Genomic DNA, 19,588 nt, shown 5'->3' on the forward strand with positions numbered 1-19,588 from the left:
TGCTTTCTCCCTTCTTAAGAAAAGGCTTATATCCAATTTTATCTGCATACTGCCTGAATCCAATTTTATATGACTGTACCACTAAGGTTTCTAGAAATGTACACAAATTTCTGCTATACACAGGGCTGAAGTAGGGAGGCAACAAATTTGTCACATGTACTCAAAAAAAATAGAACATTTGCAAGACATGCATGCTCATATGTAGCCAGCTTGTGGTTGCCTATTAAGGTACGTTGCTCCCATTAAACAACTGCTGCTATACACAGAGGATACAATATGACGACCTTCACCTCAAATATCTTAAGTTCATTTCTTAGCAGCAAATCCTAGAAGATGAGTAGAAATCACTTGCATGACATGGTTGCTCCCGTGACAAAAAGACTTACCACGTTTATTTCTCCAAAGACCTAGCATGGCCCCTTGAACATAAATGCATATAAAAGCAAAATACAAAACAACTTAAGTCTGTGCTTACAGTGTATGCGCGCGCGTGTGTGAGGCATGCACAACAGCATATTAGCATCAGTAGGTTGGATGGCATTTTCGGACACACTACAAACACATGGTTGCAAGCAAGACTCCAGCTCAACATGATAAGGAAAGCTATCGATTTGATGCCCCTTCAAATTTCAATTTACAAATTCAAATATCTTCTCTCCAAAAAAAAAAAAAAAAAAACCCTGACCGTGGATAACCAAATGAGGTTGGTTTTGGCTGGCACCGATCAGCAACATGCGTATGCCTTGAACTTACGGCGAGAGAACATGCCACCCTATCTGGTGCAGATGACACCTACTTTTTAATAATTATGAAAATATGAGGCTTCCTGATGCCTTTGGTAAAGGGCTTTCACCTGTTTCCTGTATAAGCTTTCCGCAACATCTTGAATCATTTATCTTTTTCCTTCAAAATTAATCTCTATACTGCCCAAGCAAGCTGTAATCAAGTTCATATAGTTAAACAACATCAGCGGGATCATATGACCCTGCAATTTTGTTGTACTTGAACAAACAAATGCCTTGCAAACTGAGGTACAAACCGGCCTTTTTGTGTGTAACCATCATATCTTGTACTCATTAACGTGCATCCATTTTGTAGCTGACCACTTATTACCACTTATGACTGGGCAGCCACCTGTAAAATAACAGATATAAAGGACACCAGGAAAAGGTAGTCTATATTTTTTCAAGTGCTACTTACGAAGATAGGTAAATAGTTGGACAGAGACAATCAAATGTGAAAATTGAATGCCCTACCATGAAGGCTTGATGGGTCTAACGATGCATCGGGCCTCATGCTCCAAAATAGCAAGGCGTCCCCAAGTCTGGGTCTGACAGACAAACCAGTTTTTCCACATTCTGACAGGTCATTCTGGTGAGAAATCAGACTGATGTTCATGTTCACAGACGGGAAAACGGTCTCACCACCAGATTCTACATCCGAGCTGCACACATCAAAGCCTCACTATAGGTGATATTTTCTGGATCCATCATTAGTAGTGTAAGAGAAATAAACCATTTTGTCCAACAAGAAGATGCTAAGAAACAAGAAGATAATAGTCTTACAGATACATCAACAGTGTTGCAAGACGCTGTCCCCCATTCTTCGTGTTGAAGTTATCATGGAAGTAATCATAATGTGCTTCGTACTTCTGCCCGACCTCGTAATGGAGGATTTGGATTCCTTCCCCGTGCTCTGCTTCCAACACGGCCAAGAAGCTTAGCTAAAACTCACTAAGATCCTAAAATCTTATACATGGGTACTGACTACATAAAGCTGTGTGTGTCTTCTACAAGATAGATACACCATGATGTGCACACTTCAAGTGCTTATGTCCATCTTTAAGAAGTAAAACACAAAAGGAGAGATTCATACCTACTGGGATGAATGTGAATTCAGAAATCCTCTTCTCTATTGCTCTGATGATTTTGTCTTGACCTCTGCTCAAGAATGTCCCAGAACTTGTGCGTACCCTACATGGCCATACGAGGGTTTGAGGAAGAATTTGTAAAGGTCAAGACATTGAAAAGGTCAAGAATTTCGAATTGTAGGATGAAGACATGAGAACAAGGAAAACAAACAACCTGCTATCTTTGCTCTTGCCGGTTGCGCTATCCACTACTGCTGATTTCACCATGTGAGGTTTAGCTAGACTTATCAAGTATTCGCATTCCTCCTTCGACTGAAAAGAAAACCAAAAAAAGTCAATCTCTCTCTGGATATGCAGGTTATGCATGACAAGACAGGTAGAGACTAAGAAGCACTATCTGTTCAGATGCCCTGTATACTATGAGATGAGGGAGGTTTCACTGTATCTTCAGTGAGGGGTTTGGTCCCTTCACATGAGTGATGAATTGCTAAGATCAAAGATGTCTGGGCATTGGCCCCTTCTGCATAATCACAGAAGAGCCCTCATTGAGGCCACACGAAGGGAGACAGGATCAGCAGGACACCACTGAGACATCCATCACTGATTTCTTTGGGCATCACCAGGCTACTGTTGCAGATACCTAGCCCAGGCAGAGAGACCATGGACGTGCTTGTGGGACTTGGAATCATCATTGTTTCGAATAGCGTGTCAAATGAGGTGAGAGGTATGTTATGTTCCATATTGTTTCTAATTATCATATGTCAGAAACGTTGCATTTCAAAAGTTATTGCCTGGTCTACATCAGAATATCATCATCGTTATCAGCTCCAGCGTTTTCTCCTATAGCTCACATCCTTGGGACAGCAGCCCTCTCTGCATCCAGCAGTTTGTGTTTTTCCTACTGCAACATATCTTTGGACAGCATCCCACTCTCTGCTCCATCATATCGGCGTTTCTCTACAACTCACATCGTTAGGACAGCAGCCCACTCTCTACTTCATCATCCTCACATCATTGGGACAACAGCCCTCTCTGCTCATCAGCTCACATCGTCAGGACAGCAGTCCTCTCTGCTCATCATCATCATCATTGGACATCAGGATGGCAGCCCTCTTAGCTCATTCGACACCACTCAGGATGGCAACCCTCTCTGTTCTTCACCACCCCTCAGGTATTACAGCACCCTTGTCACAAGAGTCTGCACCCCTCAGGTACCACACACCCTTGTCACCAGAGCCTGCACCACCTCACCTTCCGCTGCCCACTACAAATACCGACCACCTCGGAGTGCCCCTGCATCCACCGACACGAGCCTTCAACGCCGACCACCTCTCGGAGTGCCTTGGCCTCACATCGACGCGAGCCACAACCTCGTCTATGCTTCGGCGTTGGTCTACTACTCAGAGTCAACTCACATCAGAGGGCCTCTAGTCACCCATTTCATGCTGTGTTGATTTGCTCTGATCACTCGTACATCTGGCCCTTTCGTCCTTTTGGCCTCACACCCCGCTGGCAACAAGAAGCACAAATGGACTCCTCAATTTGTAGCCGACCTGTTTGGGTTATCCAGGGGCCTGGATGCAAGCAATCCGCGTGGTTGCACAGCAAGGTTGCATAACAGCCATCAGGGCTCCAGTATTAAAAGCCTTGGTTTCAGCATCTTTAATGAGTACCTTTCGTGGATCAAGAACACTCCCTTTTGCACAATTATAAACAAACCTTTATCACCAAGGAGTACAAAAATTAACATTCAAACATAAAGCAAAGAGCACCTCTGTCCATTTCATATTGAGCACAAACTTATACCATGTCAATAGTTATCTCATGTCTACCCATTACTCTCGCGGAAAAAATAAAAAACTAGCAGAGTTATGGACATGATATAGTACCAAAAAATTGTGATAGATGAAAGCACGTGGTTCCCAAGAAATGACTTCTGTCCACGGCTTGCCATCAAAACGTTCCTCGTCCCTGTCAGACCTGAAATAATAGGGCAAGATAAGAGCACACAAATTAAAAATTAACAGCTTTGCAACATTAAAATGTTGCCAAACTCTTCTCAAACAAAAACATGACAGAAGTTTAAAGGAAGTTCCTTATAAACCTATACAAGCTCTATTACAAACACGAGGACTACCAAAACATCGAGGCCGCTAATATATCGATGCACATGAGAGGCCTTGAACACCCTAACCCTTAATGCTTCACGATGGTGTGGCACAAACAATATTACGATCTGAAAAATAATCAAGATGACCCAATTACTAGTATTAGTATGCGTCATTCATGTTGCAACAAGATTACTTTTTCATCTAAGATGGCAAGCTCCCCTCTGACTAATCCATGTGGCCAGGAGTGACAGACTCAGCTCCACCAACACAACCACACCCCACCATGCAATCTGCTACAGAACTGAGTATTTTACCTCTTTTTCTAAAGCATTGTGATTATGTTTAATCTTGTTTAGCATCCACTGATCATGTTTAATCCTGTATATGCATGTGTAAGTTTGTACGTGTGTGTGGATGCAGATACATGTTTGGTGTGTGTGTGTACGTGTGTGCATGCTCATGTGTTTGTTCATGTGCATGTATATGTGTTTTTCTCTTACCTTGTTGCACGTGTAGCAGTTTCCTTCTCTCTCAAGGTGGCACTGCCACATGGCACAGGTAGCTGACGTGGCACACCTGGCTGCTAGCACTGACGTGTGGCTGACTGCACGTGTGGTTGACTGCACAGGCGCTGACATGTGGCTGATGTAGGCACTGTCGTGGCTGGGCTGCAAGCGCTGCCACTTGTCATGGGCGGCCTGTAGCAAGCAGTCCTACAGGCGCACAAGCGAAGGGGAGAAGTGAAGGCTGGCTGCAGGTGCACATGGCGGTTGGCTGCCACGTAGGCGGGCAAGCGTACAAACGAAGGAGAGAAGCGAAGCAAAGGCGCCGGGCAGCAGCTAAACGCAAGGCGACGGGCAGCAAGGAAAAGCGCCGGGCAGCCCAAACGCGCAAGAGAAAAGCGAAGCATGGATTTTCGAAAAACGCTAATCGATGTGATTTTTTTTATTTTTATTTTTTTTAAGAGAGGAAAAGCTATTTGAAAGAGTTTTTTTTGGAAAAGCACTTGTAGTAGTTTGTTTTCTAAGGGGGAAAAGCACAGCTTTTCACCCCTAAACTTGTATAAATAGGGGGCCAAGGCTCTTGCATCCCACAACACAAATTGGGTGAAAGCTTCAAGGAGATCTCCTCTACGTGGAGCAAGGGGATTTCTTCTCGGGAATTGTACAAGGGCTACGCCGACCTCGATTGATAAATAAATACCTGCGGGGGCGCCACGCTTTGGGGCCTTTTGTGCAGGAGCACGCTTGTCAAATCCCCATAGGATCTCCTCGTAGAACGCTCCTGGTACAAGACTTGAAACCTGCAAACAAACCAAACAAACATGGAGGGGATGCAGGCCTGACTCAACTCCCAACCTTGACAGCCGTGGGCAAGCCCACAAGTCTTGGTTGTCCCCACCGAGCCACGAGCTGAGCTAACTAGATGGACGTACCGACCAAAAACAACAAAACCGAGAAAAGAACAAAGTTGTTTCACTGTTTGCGGTATAGGCCACGCCAGAACCTTCTGAACTTGGTCATAGTCAATGCTCAATCCATCTCTAGTGATCTTGTGTCCCAAGTAAATGATGTCTGTTATGAAAAACTCACATTTACTTAATTTAGCATACAGTCTATTCTGTCTTAAAATAATTAAGACAATCGTGAGGTATCTAACGTGATCCTCAAGAGTACGACTATATATCAAAATATCATCCAGGAACACAACCACAAATTTTTCCAAATGTTCACGAAAAAGATCATTCATCATTTGCTGGAAAAAGGCTGGATCATTGGTTAACCCAAAAGGTAATACGAGAAATTTGTAATGGCCATACCTAGTCCGAAAGGCGGTTCTTTCGACATGCCTTTCATGAATTCGTATCTGGTGATAGCCAGTACGTAAATCTATCTTTGTGAAATATTTCGCTCCCGCTAACCGGTCATTCAAGTCATCTGATCTAGGGAGAGGATAACGGTTCTTAATTGTCATCTTGTTCAATCTCTTGTAATCTATACACATTCTCCAGGTGTTGTCCTTCTTTCTCCTAAGCAACACAGGTATACCCCAAGGTGATTTACTTGGACGGATCTGGCCCATCCTCAAATAATCTTCGAGTTGTTTGGCCAACTCATCTTCCTCAACTTGGCTCATCTTGTAAGGTGAAATACTAACAGGGTGAGCACCAAGGATCAGGTCAATACGATGATCTACTTCCCTTTCGGGTGGTAAGCCCAATGGCAGTTCCTTAGGAAATACATCTTGAAACAAATCAAGTATCTTCTTTAATTCTTTGGTTTCAAACACACTTAATTCATTGACATCCATAGAAGGTATGAGAAATGAAGAAAGTGGAATCAAGACACAATGGAAAGCAGTATACAAAGAAGAATCCATTATATTACCAAAATCAACTGTATTTACAAGAGGTCCCTGAGAGGGATGTATACAATCACCTAAGATACTATACTGGGTGTTCCTATGTTCAAAAGAAAAAATATGACTAGACCAATCTGTCTGGACTTGAAGAGTCTTCAACCACTCAATCCCTAATAACAAGTCTACATGCTCTAGGTGCATAATATAGCATTCCAGAGTATCTTTGTAGTCGTGAATTGTCGTGTTAGCCATCGGTGCGGAGAACTTCCTTTTGTGCTTGTTCTCCTGCTCGGTAACTGTCTTAGACTTGAAAGAGACTGAAACCGGCCTTCAGAAATCTGACGGGCGGTGAAACAAACTGTCACAAACCCCTATATTCTAGGGACATGCGGATGCGTGTCAGGCCTAGAAACATGCGGATGCATGTATGTATTATACCTGGGCATGTGTATGGATCATATGAGTCCAAGGACATGGCAGGACATTTGTAGACTTTCGGGCGGTGCCCGTGTGGATTCCGGCCATGCACACATAGTGTGTTATGATGGCAGGCGGAATATTTTCAAGTACAAGAATGATGATAGGTGATTCTCCAAGTTTACATGTGCACAATGCATAAATGATGCATGCCATAACTTTATTTTACTTTGTGTGACATTGTCTTGATGCCTGGACAATGCTTGTTATTTTGGCTTGTGAAGCCCGAGGGACCGGGGACGCCCGGGCACCTTGTGGACACGTGTGTGCACTCCTGTTTGGGCCTAAAACTGTGGGCTTATGGGTTTTGCAGGTGGTAAGTGCATCCACACTCAATTTACAGCTTACTTCATTTACTACTAAGGTTTATTGGTTTGGAGGTCCACACTCATTAATAAGTGGCCGGACAACTTATAATGCGTTCGCATTTGGTTGGACCAAAATTAATGAAGTCCGGACAGCTTATGGCCATTTCCCATTTGGTTGGACCTAAACTTATACAAACACGACAAATGGAGCACTATGGGCTGGACACCTACCTGGACACATTATGGCCATTTCCCATTTGGTTGGACCTAAACTTATACAAACAGGACAAATGGAGCACTATGGGCTGGACACCTTATGGGGACACATGTCAGCCAGTATGTGTACCCACCAAGCCCCTTAGGTGGCATTGGAAAAATGCGCCTCCCTCAAGAGGCCTTTTGGGCTGTTTTATTCATACTCAACACATTGGAGAGCTGGTTGGAGCTTTGGGAGTTGCTACAGGGCTGGTTGCTTGCTTCCCGGACTCACACAAGCTTGGATAACGATCCCCACACTCTTCTAAAGGGCTGGTTGGTAAATTTTAGACCTGCAATTTCTGGTTATTGCGAGTTTTGGGCTGGTTACAGGTGTCCAAAGTCAACTTGGACAGTACAGGACAGCTCTAGGAACCTCCGCAGGGCTGTAGGACCCTTTACAGGTGGACTTCTCGAGATAGAAAGTTGCTGTTTTGGACTGGTTATTGCACAAAACAGACCGGACAGCATTGGAATATGTGAGCATGGATGTGTCTCAAGGATTCCTGGTATGACAGGTGCTTAGGGCAAGCATTGGGGACACTTGCTCGCGGAGAATACAGGTTTCTGGATCAGTTTCTCGCGTGGAAACAAGGCCTAAAGATCCATTTACATCTTGTGCAGGGCGAAGTACCTGTGAGGATAGTGATACTCTTGTGCAGGGCGGATGTACCTGTGTGTAGGGCGGATGTACCTACAGATTCTCTTGTTTGAAATGTATTCATTCATGATGTATTTGGAAGAATCAAGTGCAGGCTGGTGGTGAATCCCCAGGCACCCGTAATCTTGTACTTTGCATACTCTTTTGGTAAAATAACCTAAAAGGGGGGGGGTCAGCCTATCATCGGCCCCTTTATGTGGTGTACTGTCATTTTCAACTTTGTGGTTGTAATGCTCAAGTGTTAAGTGCTCAAAATCTTGTTAACATTTATACGATTCCAATACACGCGTCCGCCTCCCGTTACATTGGTATCAGAGCTGTCTCTTTCCCCTCATTGGAAAACGGTCTGAGGCTTGGAATCATAACTGGTGACCTGATTTGAGTGTCATGGACAGCCACATTTCTGACAGTGTGGAGAACACACAGGACCGTGAATTTCATGGTACAAGGGATGCAAAAGATGCTGCAGGCAATGATGTCTATGGAGATGCAGGTACTCATGACACTATGCATTCTGATTTGGAATCTTTGAGGCATCAAGTGCGACGCTATAGGGCTGAAACCGAAGAGCTTAGGTCATTGAAAAATGACCCGGATGTACAAAGGGTGTTGGCTGCGAAGGCAAAAGCTTCGGTCCATGAAGTCACTTTTGCAGCAATTGCAAAGGAAATGGATGTTGAGAAACCCCGAGAGCTTGCACTTGCATACCTAATGGTTAAGGGTGATGTATACACTGAAGCAGATGGTAGTTTGGCTTTCAAGAAGCCACCCCTCATGGCTGCCCGTGGTGGTGCACATGATGCACAACAAGCAGAAAGAGCACAGCAAGTGCCAAATGCTGAAAGGACAAGAGTCCCTGGTGCTAGGCTTGATGCAGGTCAAGAGAAGAGTAAGGATGAGGGATCCTCTACTCATTCCCGCTTTGCTCCAAGAAGACATCCGTTCTCGTGTTGAGCTTTCCACTCATTTGGAGAGTGTGGCTCAAGAAAGAACGAAGAGGGATCGTGAATCTTCATCACGGCATCATCATCATGCAGATGAACAGGATGTACATAGGGATGCATATAGAAGGAAGAAGCCTCGAGAGTTCAAGTCCGCCGGTGACAAGGATGTAAAATTTGAAAACTTTCAGGGACGGATGGACTCTACCAAAGCACTTGCTTTCATTAGACAGTTTAAGATAGCTTTTTGCAATGAAGACTTTTCGGAAAAGTCTATGCTCAGGCATGTGGGAATGCATCTCAAGGATACGGCAAGTGATTGGTGGCTTGCAAAAATACTTGATGGAAGTGCTGCCCCAACTTGGTCTTCTTTCAAAATTCAATTTTATGATCAATTCTTACCACCAAACTTTGCAAAGGATGTACGTAAGGAGTGGGATTGGCTGTCCCAAGATGAGGGAGAGTCCGTTGCTTCATACATAGCAAAGTTTTGGAATGTGATGCATGTGGGGACTGCATAGGGGCTGTTTTGAACCAAGAAGGACATGCCATTGCCTATGAGAGCAGACGCTTGCAACATGCAGAGCTTCACTTACAGGTTTATGAGAAGGAGTTGTTGGCTGTAATTCATGCCCTTACTATTTGGAAACACTATCTTTTAGGGGCTGATTTTATGGTCAAAACTGATCATCAAAGTTTGAGATACTTTTTGACTCAAAGTAAGCTCTCAGAGAAGCATATGAGATGGGCAAATTTCCTCTCAATGTTTCATTTTCAGATTTTACACACTCCAGGGAAAAAGAATGTGGTGGCAGATGCCTTATCTAGACGACCACAGGTTCATGCTATTACAGTTGCATACCATGAGGACTTATCGGATATGAGTAATACTTATCATCTGGATGAGGATTTTGCACATGTATGGGCTGAATTACAAGAGGGTGTTGCTGTCCCATCTTATGTCATAAGAGATGGATATCTCATGACGCAAAATCGTATGTGTGTGGTAAAGAACCTTCGCCATAACGTTATGGATGAGTGCCATGCTCCTCCATATGCAGGTCATAGAGGCATTTTGGCCACAGCACAAGCTTTGGAGAGGTATTTCTTTTGGCCAGATATTCGCAAGGATATTGAAGCATATGTACGTGAATGTATGGTATGTCAAAAGGTCAAGTTTGATCGACATAAAACACCTGGATTGCTTCAGCCTTTGCCTATACCAAATGAACCATGGGAAAGCATTGCTATGGATTTCATTATGGATTTGCCAAGGACGCCACAGGGAAATGATGCTATTTGGACCATCATTGACAGGTTTAGCAAGCAGGCACATTTCATTCCCGTGCGCAAGACAATAAAGCCAGATCATATGGCTAGGATGTTTTTGGCACAGATATTCAAACACCATGGCATGTGAAACCGGCCTCTGATAGAAAACCAGAGTGCGGTAGGAGCAATCACCCGTCCACTTGTAGTCTAGATGAGAAACAAAATACAGATTGGAGCTAGAGTGCCCAAATCTGAATACACAGCGACACCTGTTGGCCCCAAAGCTTGGCGCCCCTTGCGGTATTTCTTTATTCAATTAAAATAATATGTCTGGCTGAGTACAACACAAAGACCAGCCAAGAGTTTACACCTGTAAGTGTCACCAATTGGCCGACCATTTGGTCCATTCCCACATTTTTGCGTCTCGTTCACCTGAGGCCAGGCCGGTGTCTCATGTGAAGAGGCCAGTATTTTGCTGACATGGACGGGAGCCAGACTGGTGCCACCCGTGTGTTAGCAGGATGGTGTCGTATGGACGGGAGCCAGATCAGTGCCACCCGTGTATGACCTGGACTGTGTTCGATCCATGGGACTGTCACGCCATGGAAGAGCCAGTATTCGTGCCGTGTTTTACCTATGGGACTGTCACACCTAGGGAAACTCGTGCCTGGAACTGTGTCTTACCTATGGGACTGTCACTCCATAGGAAGACCAGGATTTTATGTTTTTATGTCGTGCCAGTTTTGTGCCGACAGATATTTTGTACATGTTCCATGAACGGGAGATATGTCCATGTTACTATTTGCACATGCACACATGATTTGCATGCTTGAAACTGTTTTCGCATGATATGTATTCGTGTGTTTGCCTGCTTGACGTGTTACTTACTGAGCGGGGACGCCTGCCAGTGAGTCGTGAAGTCTGCCCTGTATTCTGACGAGTTTCAGTGCATGTGAACAGGTGGTAAGTATATGGTACACGTTGTTTTAATGTTTTAAATTCTAACCCTTTCATTTATAAGGTTAGGGGTTCACACTTATTTAAAAGTGGGCACCCCCTTTGGGCACCCACTTTGGGGCCAAGGTGGGGAGCCTCACTTTTAAGTGAGTGTGGGGGTGGGCATGGTCACCAACCCCCACTAGTCCCCACATGCATGCGTAGAATCACTAAGGTTATCTCCACATTAATCTTATTAAAAAAAAGTTCCCTCATTCAAGCGTGGAGGCAATCGCTTTTCTTTTTGGCGTTGATTTTCATCAACCGGCGCTGGCTGCTCTTCCGGCTGGCGACTAGCTTGCTGCAGGCGGCTGAGTGCATCTCTGCTGGCAACCACCTCCTACTCGGCTGCTTTCACTCTCTCTACAGGCTGGCTGCGAACTGCACAGCAGTACAGGCGGCTGACCCTGTTGCTGCTGCGCCTACTACCCCAGGCGTCTGCTGTACCTGCCCCTCTACAGGCGATTGAGATTGTTGCTGCTGGCTGCTACTGCCCTGCAGGCGGCTACCCTTCCCAGGGGCTGCAACTACAGGCGGCTGCTCCTCTCCTTGCGCCTGTTTTTCTGCAGGATGTGGTACCTTCCACACAGGCGGCTGCCCCCAGTTCAGGTCGCATCTTCTGTACCTTCTTGCTGCAGGCTGTGTACCTTCTGTACCTACTTGCTGCAGGTTGTGTAGCTTCTGTACCCTCTGCTACGACTATACTCCCTGGTGGCTGCCCTACACCTCTCCTACGTTTGTGTTTCCACAAGAGATTGGCTGCAACAGCCTCTGTACCCTCCGTACTGCAGGCTGTACCTTCTTGTTGCAGGCTGTGCATTCTATAAGGTGGCTGTGGTTTTCTTTTACGGAGGTATCTGCTTTGGTGGCTCAACACGAGGCAACTGCTTCTTCATCACCTGGAAGACTTCATCAAACCACAAGCTTTGGTCTTTTATCAACCAATTACAAGTAAGTGATTTTCAGATTTGAGTAAAGCATTTAATGTTTAAATCTGGTAAAAGATTCGTCCCGCTCGGCCTACACCCGTTCGGTGCCGGGTTGTCCAAGCTACATGGGCGAACCTCGGTCCAAAGGTGCTGAGATCGGGAGAGCCAGGCGTTAGTACGAGAGCGCCTGTCTGTGCGTGGTCTCGGAACACCAGTGTGGTGCTCTCCGCGGAGTCCAGTGAAAGCACAGGACCGTAGCGATTGGACCACACTAGTGGTCAATCTGCTTCGAGCTTCTACATCGAAATTCGAGCTATTTGTTTAGTACTGTTTTCATATGTACATGGACATGATCTGGTTCTCAGAACCCATGGAGCATTGTATTCTTTAAATACTCCCAATAAATATATCATATATTGAGGGGGGGGTCGGCCCGTTCCGGCCCCAGTGCTGGTGTCCATCTTTCCATTTCTGTTCATTTAAATTTCAAGTTGTTTTAAGTTGTCCATTTCATATTTGTGGTTTTAAAGTTGTGCTATTAAACGTGTAGGTGTCCAACTGAGTCTTTCCCACTTGACGGGATCGGTTTCATTGGTATCAGAGCACGGTTGTTTCCCTCTTACTAGTGGGGAAACGAACCTGTGTACTGGACATCCCGCTTTTAGCGAACTTTGAACACAATGGACAGCCAAGGCAACCCTTTGGAAGTGCCAAATTCGAGGGGTCCCTCTAGTGCTTCTCGTGGGTCTGATGCCCTGCGAGGTAGACACAAGCCCCTTGAAAGGGTTCTGGATAGTGAATCCAAAGGTCAACTGTCTCCAGGAAAGACAGTTATGCTTGAACAAGACCCTGATGCTATGAGGGCTGAAATGGAACATATGAGAAAACTTTTGCAGGCTCAAGAGCAAGAATTGAAGTTTTTGCATGAAGATCCTCATCTACAAAGTGCTATTGAAGCCAGGAAGGCTGATGCTATGGTTGATGTAACCTTTGAATCAATGGCTCGTGAAGTGGGCAAGAAACCAAGGGAGTTGGCACTTGCCTATCTCCTTCGCAAAGGTGATATCAAAGAGGGGGATGACGGAGAACTAAAATTCAGAAATCCACCTCGTTTAAAGCATGGAGATCCCGCATCCCAGAGGCTGAAATCTTATATGCAAAAGGAAGAGGTGACTGTCACTTCTCGTCATGCATCCTCTCCCCAAGGCACTAAGCCTGACAGATTTATGTATGCCAGTGCTCATGGAGGGCACGAAAGTCACATGCATGCAAGATATGTATCTCATGGTGACAGGTCTGCTTCCAGAAAAATTTTGCCTTCTGAGTTGTCTCATGGAGAGACCATGCCATATGCAGGTAAGTCACATGCATCTGAGCTTCGAGTTCGTGGAGCACATGCCACCGTGCCCCATGAAGCTTCTATGACGGCCCATGGAGCCCATGCAGACAGGGCTACCCCGTTGGATAAGGGGAAAAGAAAAAGAGAGGACCATGAGCCTCATGCCAGGAAGCTCAAGGAGTTCAAAGCAGGTGATAAATCTGTCAAATTTGATGTCTTTCATGGTGAACATGATGCCTCTAAGGTGTTAGCGTTTGTGGCACAGTTCGACATTGCTTTTAGCGATGAGGACTTTACAGAAAAGTCAAAGGTGCGCCATGCTAGCATGTTTCTGAAAGGCACTGCTGCCCAATGGTGGATCACCGAAAAGATCACCAAGGATCCTATCTCTACTTGGAAGGAATTCAAAGATAGATTTTATGCTCAGTTCTTGCCACCCAATGCAGAGCAAACTCTCACTCAAAAGTGGGATAGGCTGGAACAAAAAGATAACGAGAGTGTGCAACAGTATGTTAACAAATTTTGGAAAGTGTTGCTGGAAGTGACTCCCTTCATGCTAATCTCTGAGGAGGAAAGAAAGAGGAAGTTTCGTTCTGGATTGCAACCTGCTTACAGATCGGGTATTGAATTGCACCCAAAACATACGTTGCAACAACTCACAGCTTCTGCCCTTGCTACAGAGCAATTGGTGCTCAAGATCAAGCAAGATCAAGGAGGTTCCAAGGCGAAGGACAAGGCTGTCCCAAATCAGCAAAAGGGCGGACAGCCATCTAAAAAGAACTTCCGGGAGCCTTACAAGGGTGGTAAAGCTGAAAATAAAGAACAGGGCCCAAGAAAGAACAAATTTGGATTAACCCCGGAGCAAAGAGAGCAATATGCTAAGGATGGAAAATGCTTTTCTTGTGGTAGCAAAGACCACATGTTTCGGCAATGCCCAGATCGCAAACCAAAGCACGAGGACAAGCACACCAAAGCAAATGTTCATGCAGTTCCTGATGTGCAAGGTAATACAGGTCATGATGCTAAAGAGAGAATGGTCTGCAAGGCTTGGGGGCAAATCAAGGATCAGCCCGCATTATTCATGTTTGATGATTGTGCAACTGACAATTTCATCTCTATGCAAATGGCAGCTGCATTGGGTATTGAGGTTGAAAACATGGGACCTCAGATTGAAGCTGAAGCTGCATTTATTGGCAAAGAGGTGCAGGTTACCCCTTTGATTGGGAAGTTGCGTATCCATATACAGGGCTATCTTGATAATGAGCATTTCCTAGTTGCTCCTCTGAATGGATGTGATGTATTGTTGGGCAAGCCATGGCATCATAGGCTTGAGCCCCGCAAAGACTACAAGTCTAATATGATTTCTTTTATGCATAAAGGCCGCATGCACTTTATTGATGCTGGCAAAGAAGGGGATTCTATCCCAGTTGTATCACACATCCAAATTAATAAAGCAATGAAAAAGAGTCTTTCAGCGTACTTGGTTTTTGTGCGTGATAGTCTTGTGCCAAATCATCAAAGTGTGGATGCTATGTCTAATGATAGGCTGAATTTTCTTAATGCATTCAACGACTGTTTTGCTGACTCGTTGCCAGGTGAATTACCTCCCCAAAGGCCCGAAGATCATTGCATAGATCTTGTGCCAGGTAGTTCTCCACCTAACAAACCCGCATACCGAGTGAGTGCTGCACAACAAGAAGAAATTATGAAGCAGGTAAACGAGCTTTTAGAGAAAGGTTTGGTTCAGCCCAGTTCCTCACCTTACTGCTCTCCTGTGCTTCTAGTTCAAAAGAAGGACGGATCATTCCGTATGTGTGTTGACTATAGAGCTTTGAACAAGCTTACCATCAAGAACAGATTTCCTATTCCACGTATTGATGATATCTTGGATAAGCTTGATGGTTCAGCTTGCTTTAGCAGACTTGATTTGAAGAGTGGTTATCACCAGATACGCGTGGTGCCACAAGATGTCCATAAGACTGCATTCAGGACAGCCTTCGGATTATATGAATTCTTGGTAATGCCTTTTGGTCTCACCAATGCTCCTGCTACTTTTAATCGTATGATGGATAGGATATTCCGACCCCATCGCAAGTTTACAGGAGTCTTCTTTGATGATATCTTGGTTTTCTCCAAGAATGAGCAGGAACACAGAACTCATTTGGTCACAGTGTTCGAAGAGTTGCGGAAGCATAAACTTTTCGTCAATGCCAAGAAAAGTGAGTTTTTCCTTTCAGAGATTCATTATCTGGGACATATTGTATCCAAAGATGGAGTTACAATGGATCCTGCAAAGATAGAGACTATTCGGAATTGGCCCGAATTGCAAAACGTACATCAAGTACGTAGTTTTCTGGGATTATGTTCGTATTACAGGCGTTTCATAAGGCATTTTGCTATGATTGCCACTCCTCTACATGATCTCACGAAGAAGAAAACTGTTTTCAAATGGACTTCAAAGGAACAGGATGCTTTCTTGCAGCTCAAGCATGCGATCATATGTGGTCCAGTATTGATTGTTCCTGACTTGCACAAGTCATTCGTGGTTGAATGTGATGCTTGTGGTGATTGCATAGGAGCTGTCCTAAATCAAGAAGGGCATGCAGTCGCATACGAGAGCCGTCGTTTGCATGATGCTGAGCTTCATATGGATATCTATGAGAAAGAGCTCTTGGCTGTAATTCACGCCTTAAAGATTTGGAAACACTACCTTCTTGGGGCTGAATTTGTAGTCAAGACAGATCATCAAAGCTTGAGATACTTTCTATCTCAAACCAAGCTTTCAGAGAAGCAAATGAGAATGGCGAATTTTCTTTCCATGTTTCATTTTCAGATTGTGCATACTCCAGGAAAGAAAAATGTGGTGGCCGATGCACTATCTAGGAGGCCTTATATTGCTGCAGTCTCAGTGGCCTCTCATGGAGATCTATCTGCTATGAGAGATTTGTATCATTTGGATGCTGATTTTTGCCATATATGGACTGATTTGATGGCTGGTCATTCACATGCCTCTTATGTTATCAATGAGGGTTATCTAATGAAGGACAATTGCCTATGTGTGGTGAAGGATTTGCGTCCAAAGGTTATGGACGAATGTCACGCTCCACCTTATGCTGGTCATAGAGGTATTATGCCTACTACTCGCATGATTGAGAGGTATTTCTTTTGGCCAAGCATGCGTAAAGACATTGAGGCTTATGTGCGTGCATGTATCACTTGCCAAAAGGTGAAATTTGATAGGCAAAAGCCTCCAGGTTTGCTTCAGCCATTGCCTATTCCCTCGCAACCTTGGGAAAGTATCACGATGGATTTTATTATGGATTTGCCTAGATCCCAGCATGGGAATGATGCTATTTGGACTATTGTGGACAGGTTTAGCAAGCAAGCTCATTTCTTGCCCGTCAAGAAAACCATCAAAGCTGATCATATGGTAAAGCTTTTTCTTGCTAATATTTTCAAGCATCATGGTATGCCTAAATCCATTGTTGGGGACAGAGATCCCAGGACTACAAGCCTATTTTGGAGGGCTTTGTTTGATAATATGGGTACTAAGCTTGAGTTTTCATCAGCTTATCATCCCCAAACAGATGGCCAAAGTGAAGCTGCAAATTCAGCTGTGTTGGATTTATTGAAATGTTATGTGGCAGATCAAAAGAGTGCATGGGAGAAGTATCTTCCACTTGTTGAGTTTGCCTACAACAATACAATCCATGCTTCCACAGGAAAGGCTCCGTTTGAGATTATTTATGGCAGAGTGGTCTTGCCACCCATCCTTCGTACCAAGGATGAGATTTTTGCAGCTGATGAATATGTTCGTGACTTGGATGTTGCCTTTGGTCAGGTGCGGACAGCCATTGCAAGATCTCAGGATAAGCATAAAAAGGCTGCTGACAAGCATAGAAGGGACATGGAAGTCAAAGAAGGTGATTGGGTATTGCTGAAATTTGAGAAGGCTAGGCTTCGGAAGAGGCCAGGACGAGAAGGATCATATCCTAAGCTTTCTCCTCGCTATTATGGACCCTTCAAGGTGATTCATAAGATCAATGAAGTGTCCTACAGGCTTGCTTTACCTAGTCATTGGAAGATTCACAATGCTTTTCATGTGAGTCTATTTCGGAAATATGTGGGGCCAGATCCTGATGAGCCTGTCACAGAAGATCCGCCAGAAATTGAAGAGCTTGAGGAGATCCTCCAGCCAGAACAGATTGTTTTTCACAAGGAGAGAAAGCTACCTGCAGGAAAGCTTTCCAGGAGATACCTTGTGAAGTTTAAAAATTATTTGCCTATTGATGCCAAATGGGTAAATGAGGATTATTTTGCAGATTATCCGCAATTGTTGCAGGCATATCTTGAGGCTTTTAAGTTGAGGTCAACTCTTTAGAAGCCCGGGGGGATGTCACCAATTGGCCGACCATTTGGTCCATTCCCACATTTTTGCGTCTCGTTCACCTGAGGCCAGGCCGGTGTCTCATGTGAAGAGGCCAGTATTTTGCTGACATGGACGGGAGCCAGACTGGTGCCACCCGTGTGTTAGCAGGATGGTGTCGTATGGACGGGAGCCAGATCAGTGCCACCCGTGTATGACCTGGACTGTGTTCGATCCATGGGACTGTCACACCTAGGGAAACTCGTGCCTGGAACTGTGTCTTACCTATGGGACTGTCACTCCATAGGAAGACCAGGATTTTATGTTTTTATGTCGTGCCAGTTTTGTGCCGACAGATATTTTGTACATGTTCCATGAACGGGAGATATGTCCATGTTACTATTTGCACATGCACACATGATTTGCATGCTTGAAACTGTTTTCGCATGATATGTATTCGTGTGTTTGCCTGCTTGACGTGTTACTTACTGAGCGGGGACGCCTGCCAGTGAGTCGTGAAGTCTGCCCTGTATTCTGACGAGTTTCAGTGCATGTGAACAGGTGGTAAGTATATGGTACACGTTGTTTTAATGTTTTAAATTCTAACCCTTTCATTTATAAGGTTAGGGGTTCACACTTATTTAAAAGTGGGCACCCACTTTGGGGCCAAGGTGGGGAGCCTCACTTTTAAGTGAGTGTGGGGGTGGGCATGGTCACCAACCCCCACTAGTCCCCACATGCATGCGTAGAATCACTAAGGTTATCTCCACATTAATCTTATTAAAAAAAAGTTCCCTCATTCAAGCGTGGAGGCAATCGCTTTTCTTTTTGGCGTTGATTTTCATCAACCGGCGCTGGCTGCTCTTCCGGCTGGCGACTAGCTTGCTGCAGGCGGCTGAGTGCATCTCTGCTGGCAACCACCTCCTACTCGGCTGCTTTCACTCTCTCTACAGGCTGGCTGCGAACTGCACAGCAGTACAGGCGGCTGACCCTGTTGCTGCTGCGCCTACTACCCCAGGCGTCTGCTGTACCTGCCCCTCTACAGGCGATTGAGATTGTTGCTGCTGGCTGCTACTGCCCTGCAGGCGGCTACCCTTCCCAGGGGCTGCAACTACAGGCGGCTGCTCCTCTCCTTGCGCCTGTTTTTCTGCAGGATGTGGTACCTTCCACACAAGCGGCTGCCCCCAGTTCAGGTCGCATCTTCTGTACCTTCTTGCTGCAGGCTGTGTACCTTCTGTACCTACTTGCTGCAGGTTGTGTAGCTTCTGTACCCTCTGCTACGACTATACTCCCTGGTGGCTGCCCTACACCTCTCCTACGTTTGTGTTTCCACAAGAGATTGGCTGCAACAGCCTCTGTACCCTCCGTACTGCAGGCTGTACCTTCTTGTTGCAGGCTGTGCATTCTATAAGGTGGCTGTGGTTTTCTTTTACGGAGGTATCTGCTTTGGTGGCTCAACACGAGGCAACTGCTTCTTCATCACCTGGAAGACTTCATCAAACCACAAGCTTTGGTCTTTTATCAACCAATTACAAGTAAGTGATTTTCAGATTTGAGTAAAGCATTTAATGTTTAAATCTGGTAAAAGATTCGTCCCGCTCGGCCTACACCCGTTCGGTGCCGGGTTGTCCAAGCTACATGGGCGAACCTCGGTCCAAAGGTGCTGAGATCGGGAGAGCCAGGCGTTAGTACGAGAGCGCCT

The 19,588-nt window shown here is 45.2% G+C and overlaps 1 protein-coding gene across 5 annotated transcripts in view; it reads right to left on the reverse strand.

Moving 5' to 3' along the window:
• Positions 1 to 519: 519 nt before the first annotated feature.
• The window catches only part of LOC147642359 (putative prolyl 4-hydroxylase 3), a 44,353-nt gene continuing 25,284 nt past the window's right edge, over positions 520 to 19,588 (reverse strand). The window contains exons 2-9 of one of the 5 annotated variants that reach the window (XR_015267017.1): positions 3,760 to 3,850; positions 2,085 to 2,182; positions 1,876 to 1,973; positions 1,566 to 1,695; positions 1,257 to 1,444; positions 1,044 to 1,134; positions 854 to 936; positions 520 to 776 (exon numbers count right to left, since the gene is read on the reverse strand). Coding sequence is in view for 2 of the 5 variants with exons in the window: in XM_086805638.1 (XP_086661764.1) it covers positions 1,061 to 1,134; positions 1,257 to 1,444; positions 1,566 to 1,695; positions 1,876 to 1,973; positions 2,085 to 2,182; positions 3,760 to 3,850 (679 nt within the window). In the remaining 3 variants the exon portion in view is untranslated. Of the gene's footprint in view, positions 1,135 to 1,256; positions 1,445 to 1,565; positions 1,696 to 1,875; positions 1,974 to 2,084; positions 2,183 to 3,759; positions 3,851 to 19,588 lie in introns of all 5 variants that reach the window. The other 4 variants (XR_015267016.1, XR_015267015.1, XM_086805638.1 and 1 more) reach the window with 4 other exon arrangements.

The sequence above is a fragment of the Cibotium barometz genome, chromosome 1 (assembly GCF_041138505.1).
Source record: "Cibotium barometz isolate CiBa-2024 chromosome 1, ASM4113850v1, whole genome shotgun sequence".
In the NCBI taxonomy this organism is placed as follows: Eukaryota; Viridiplantae; Streptophyta; class Polypodiopsida; order Cyatheales; family Cibotiaceae; genus Cibotium; species Cibotium barometz.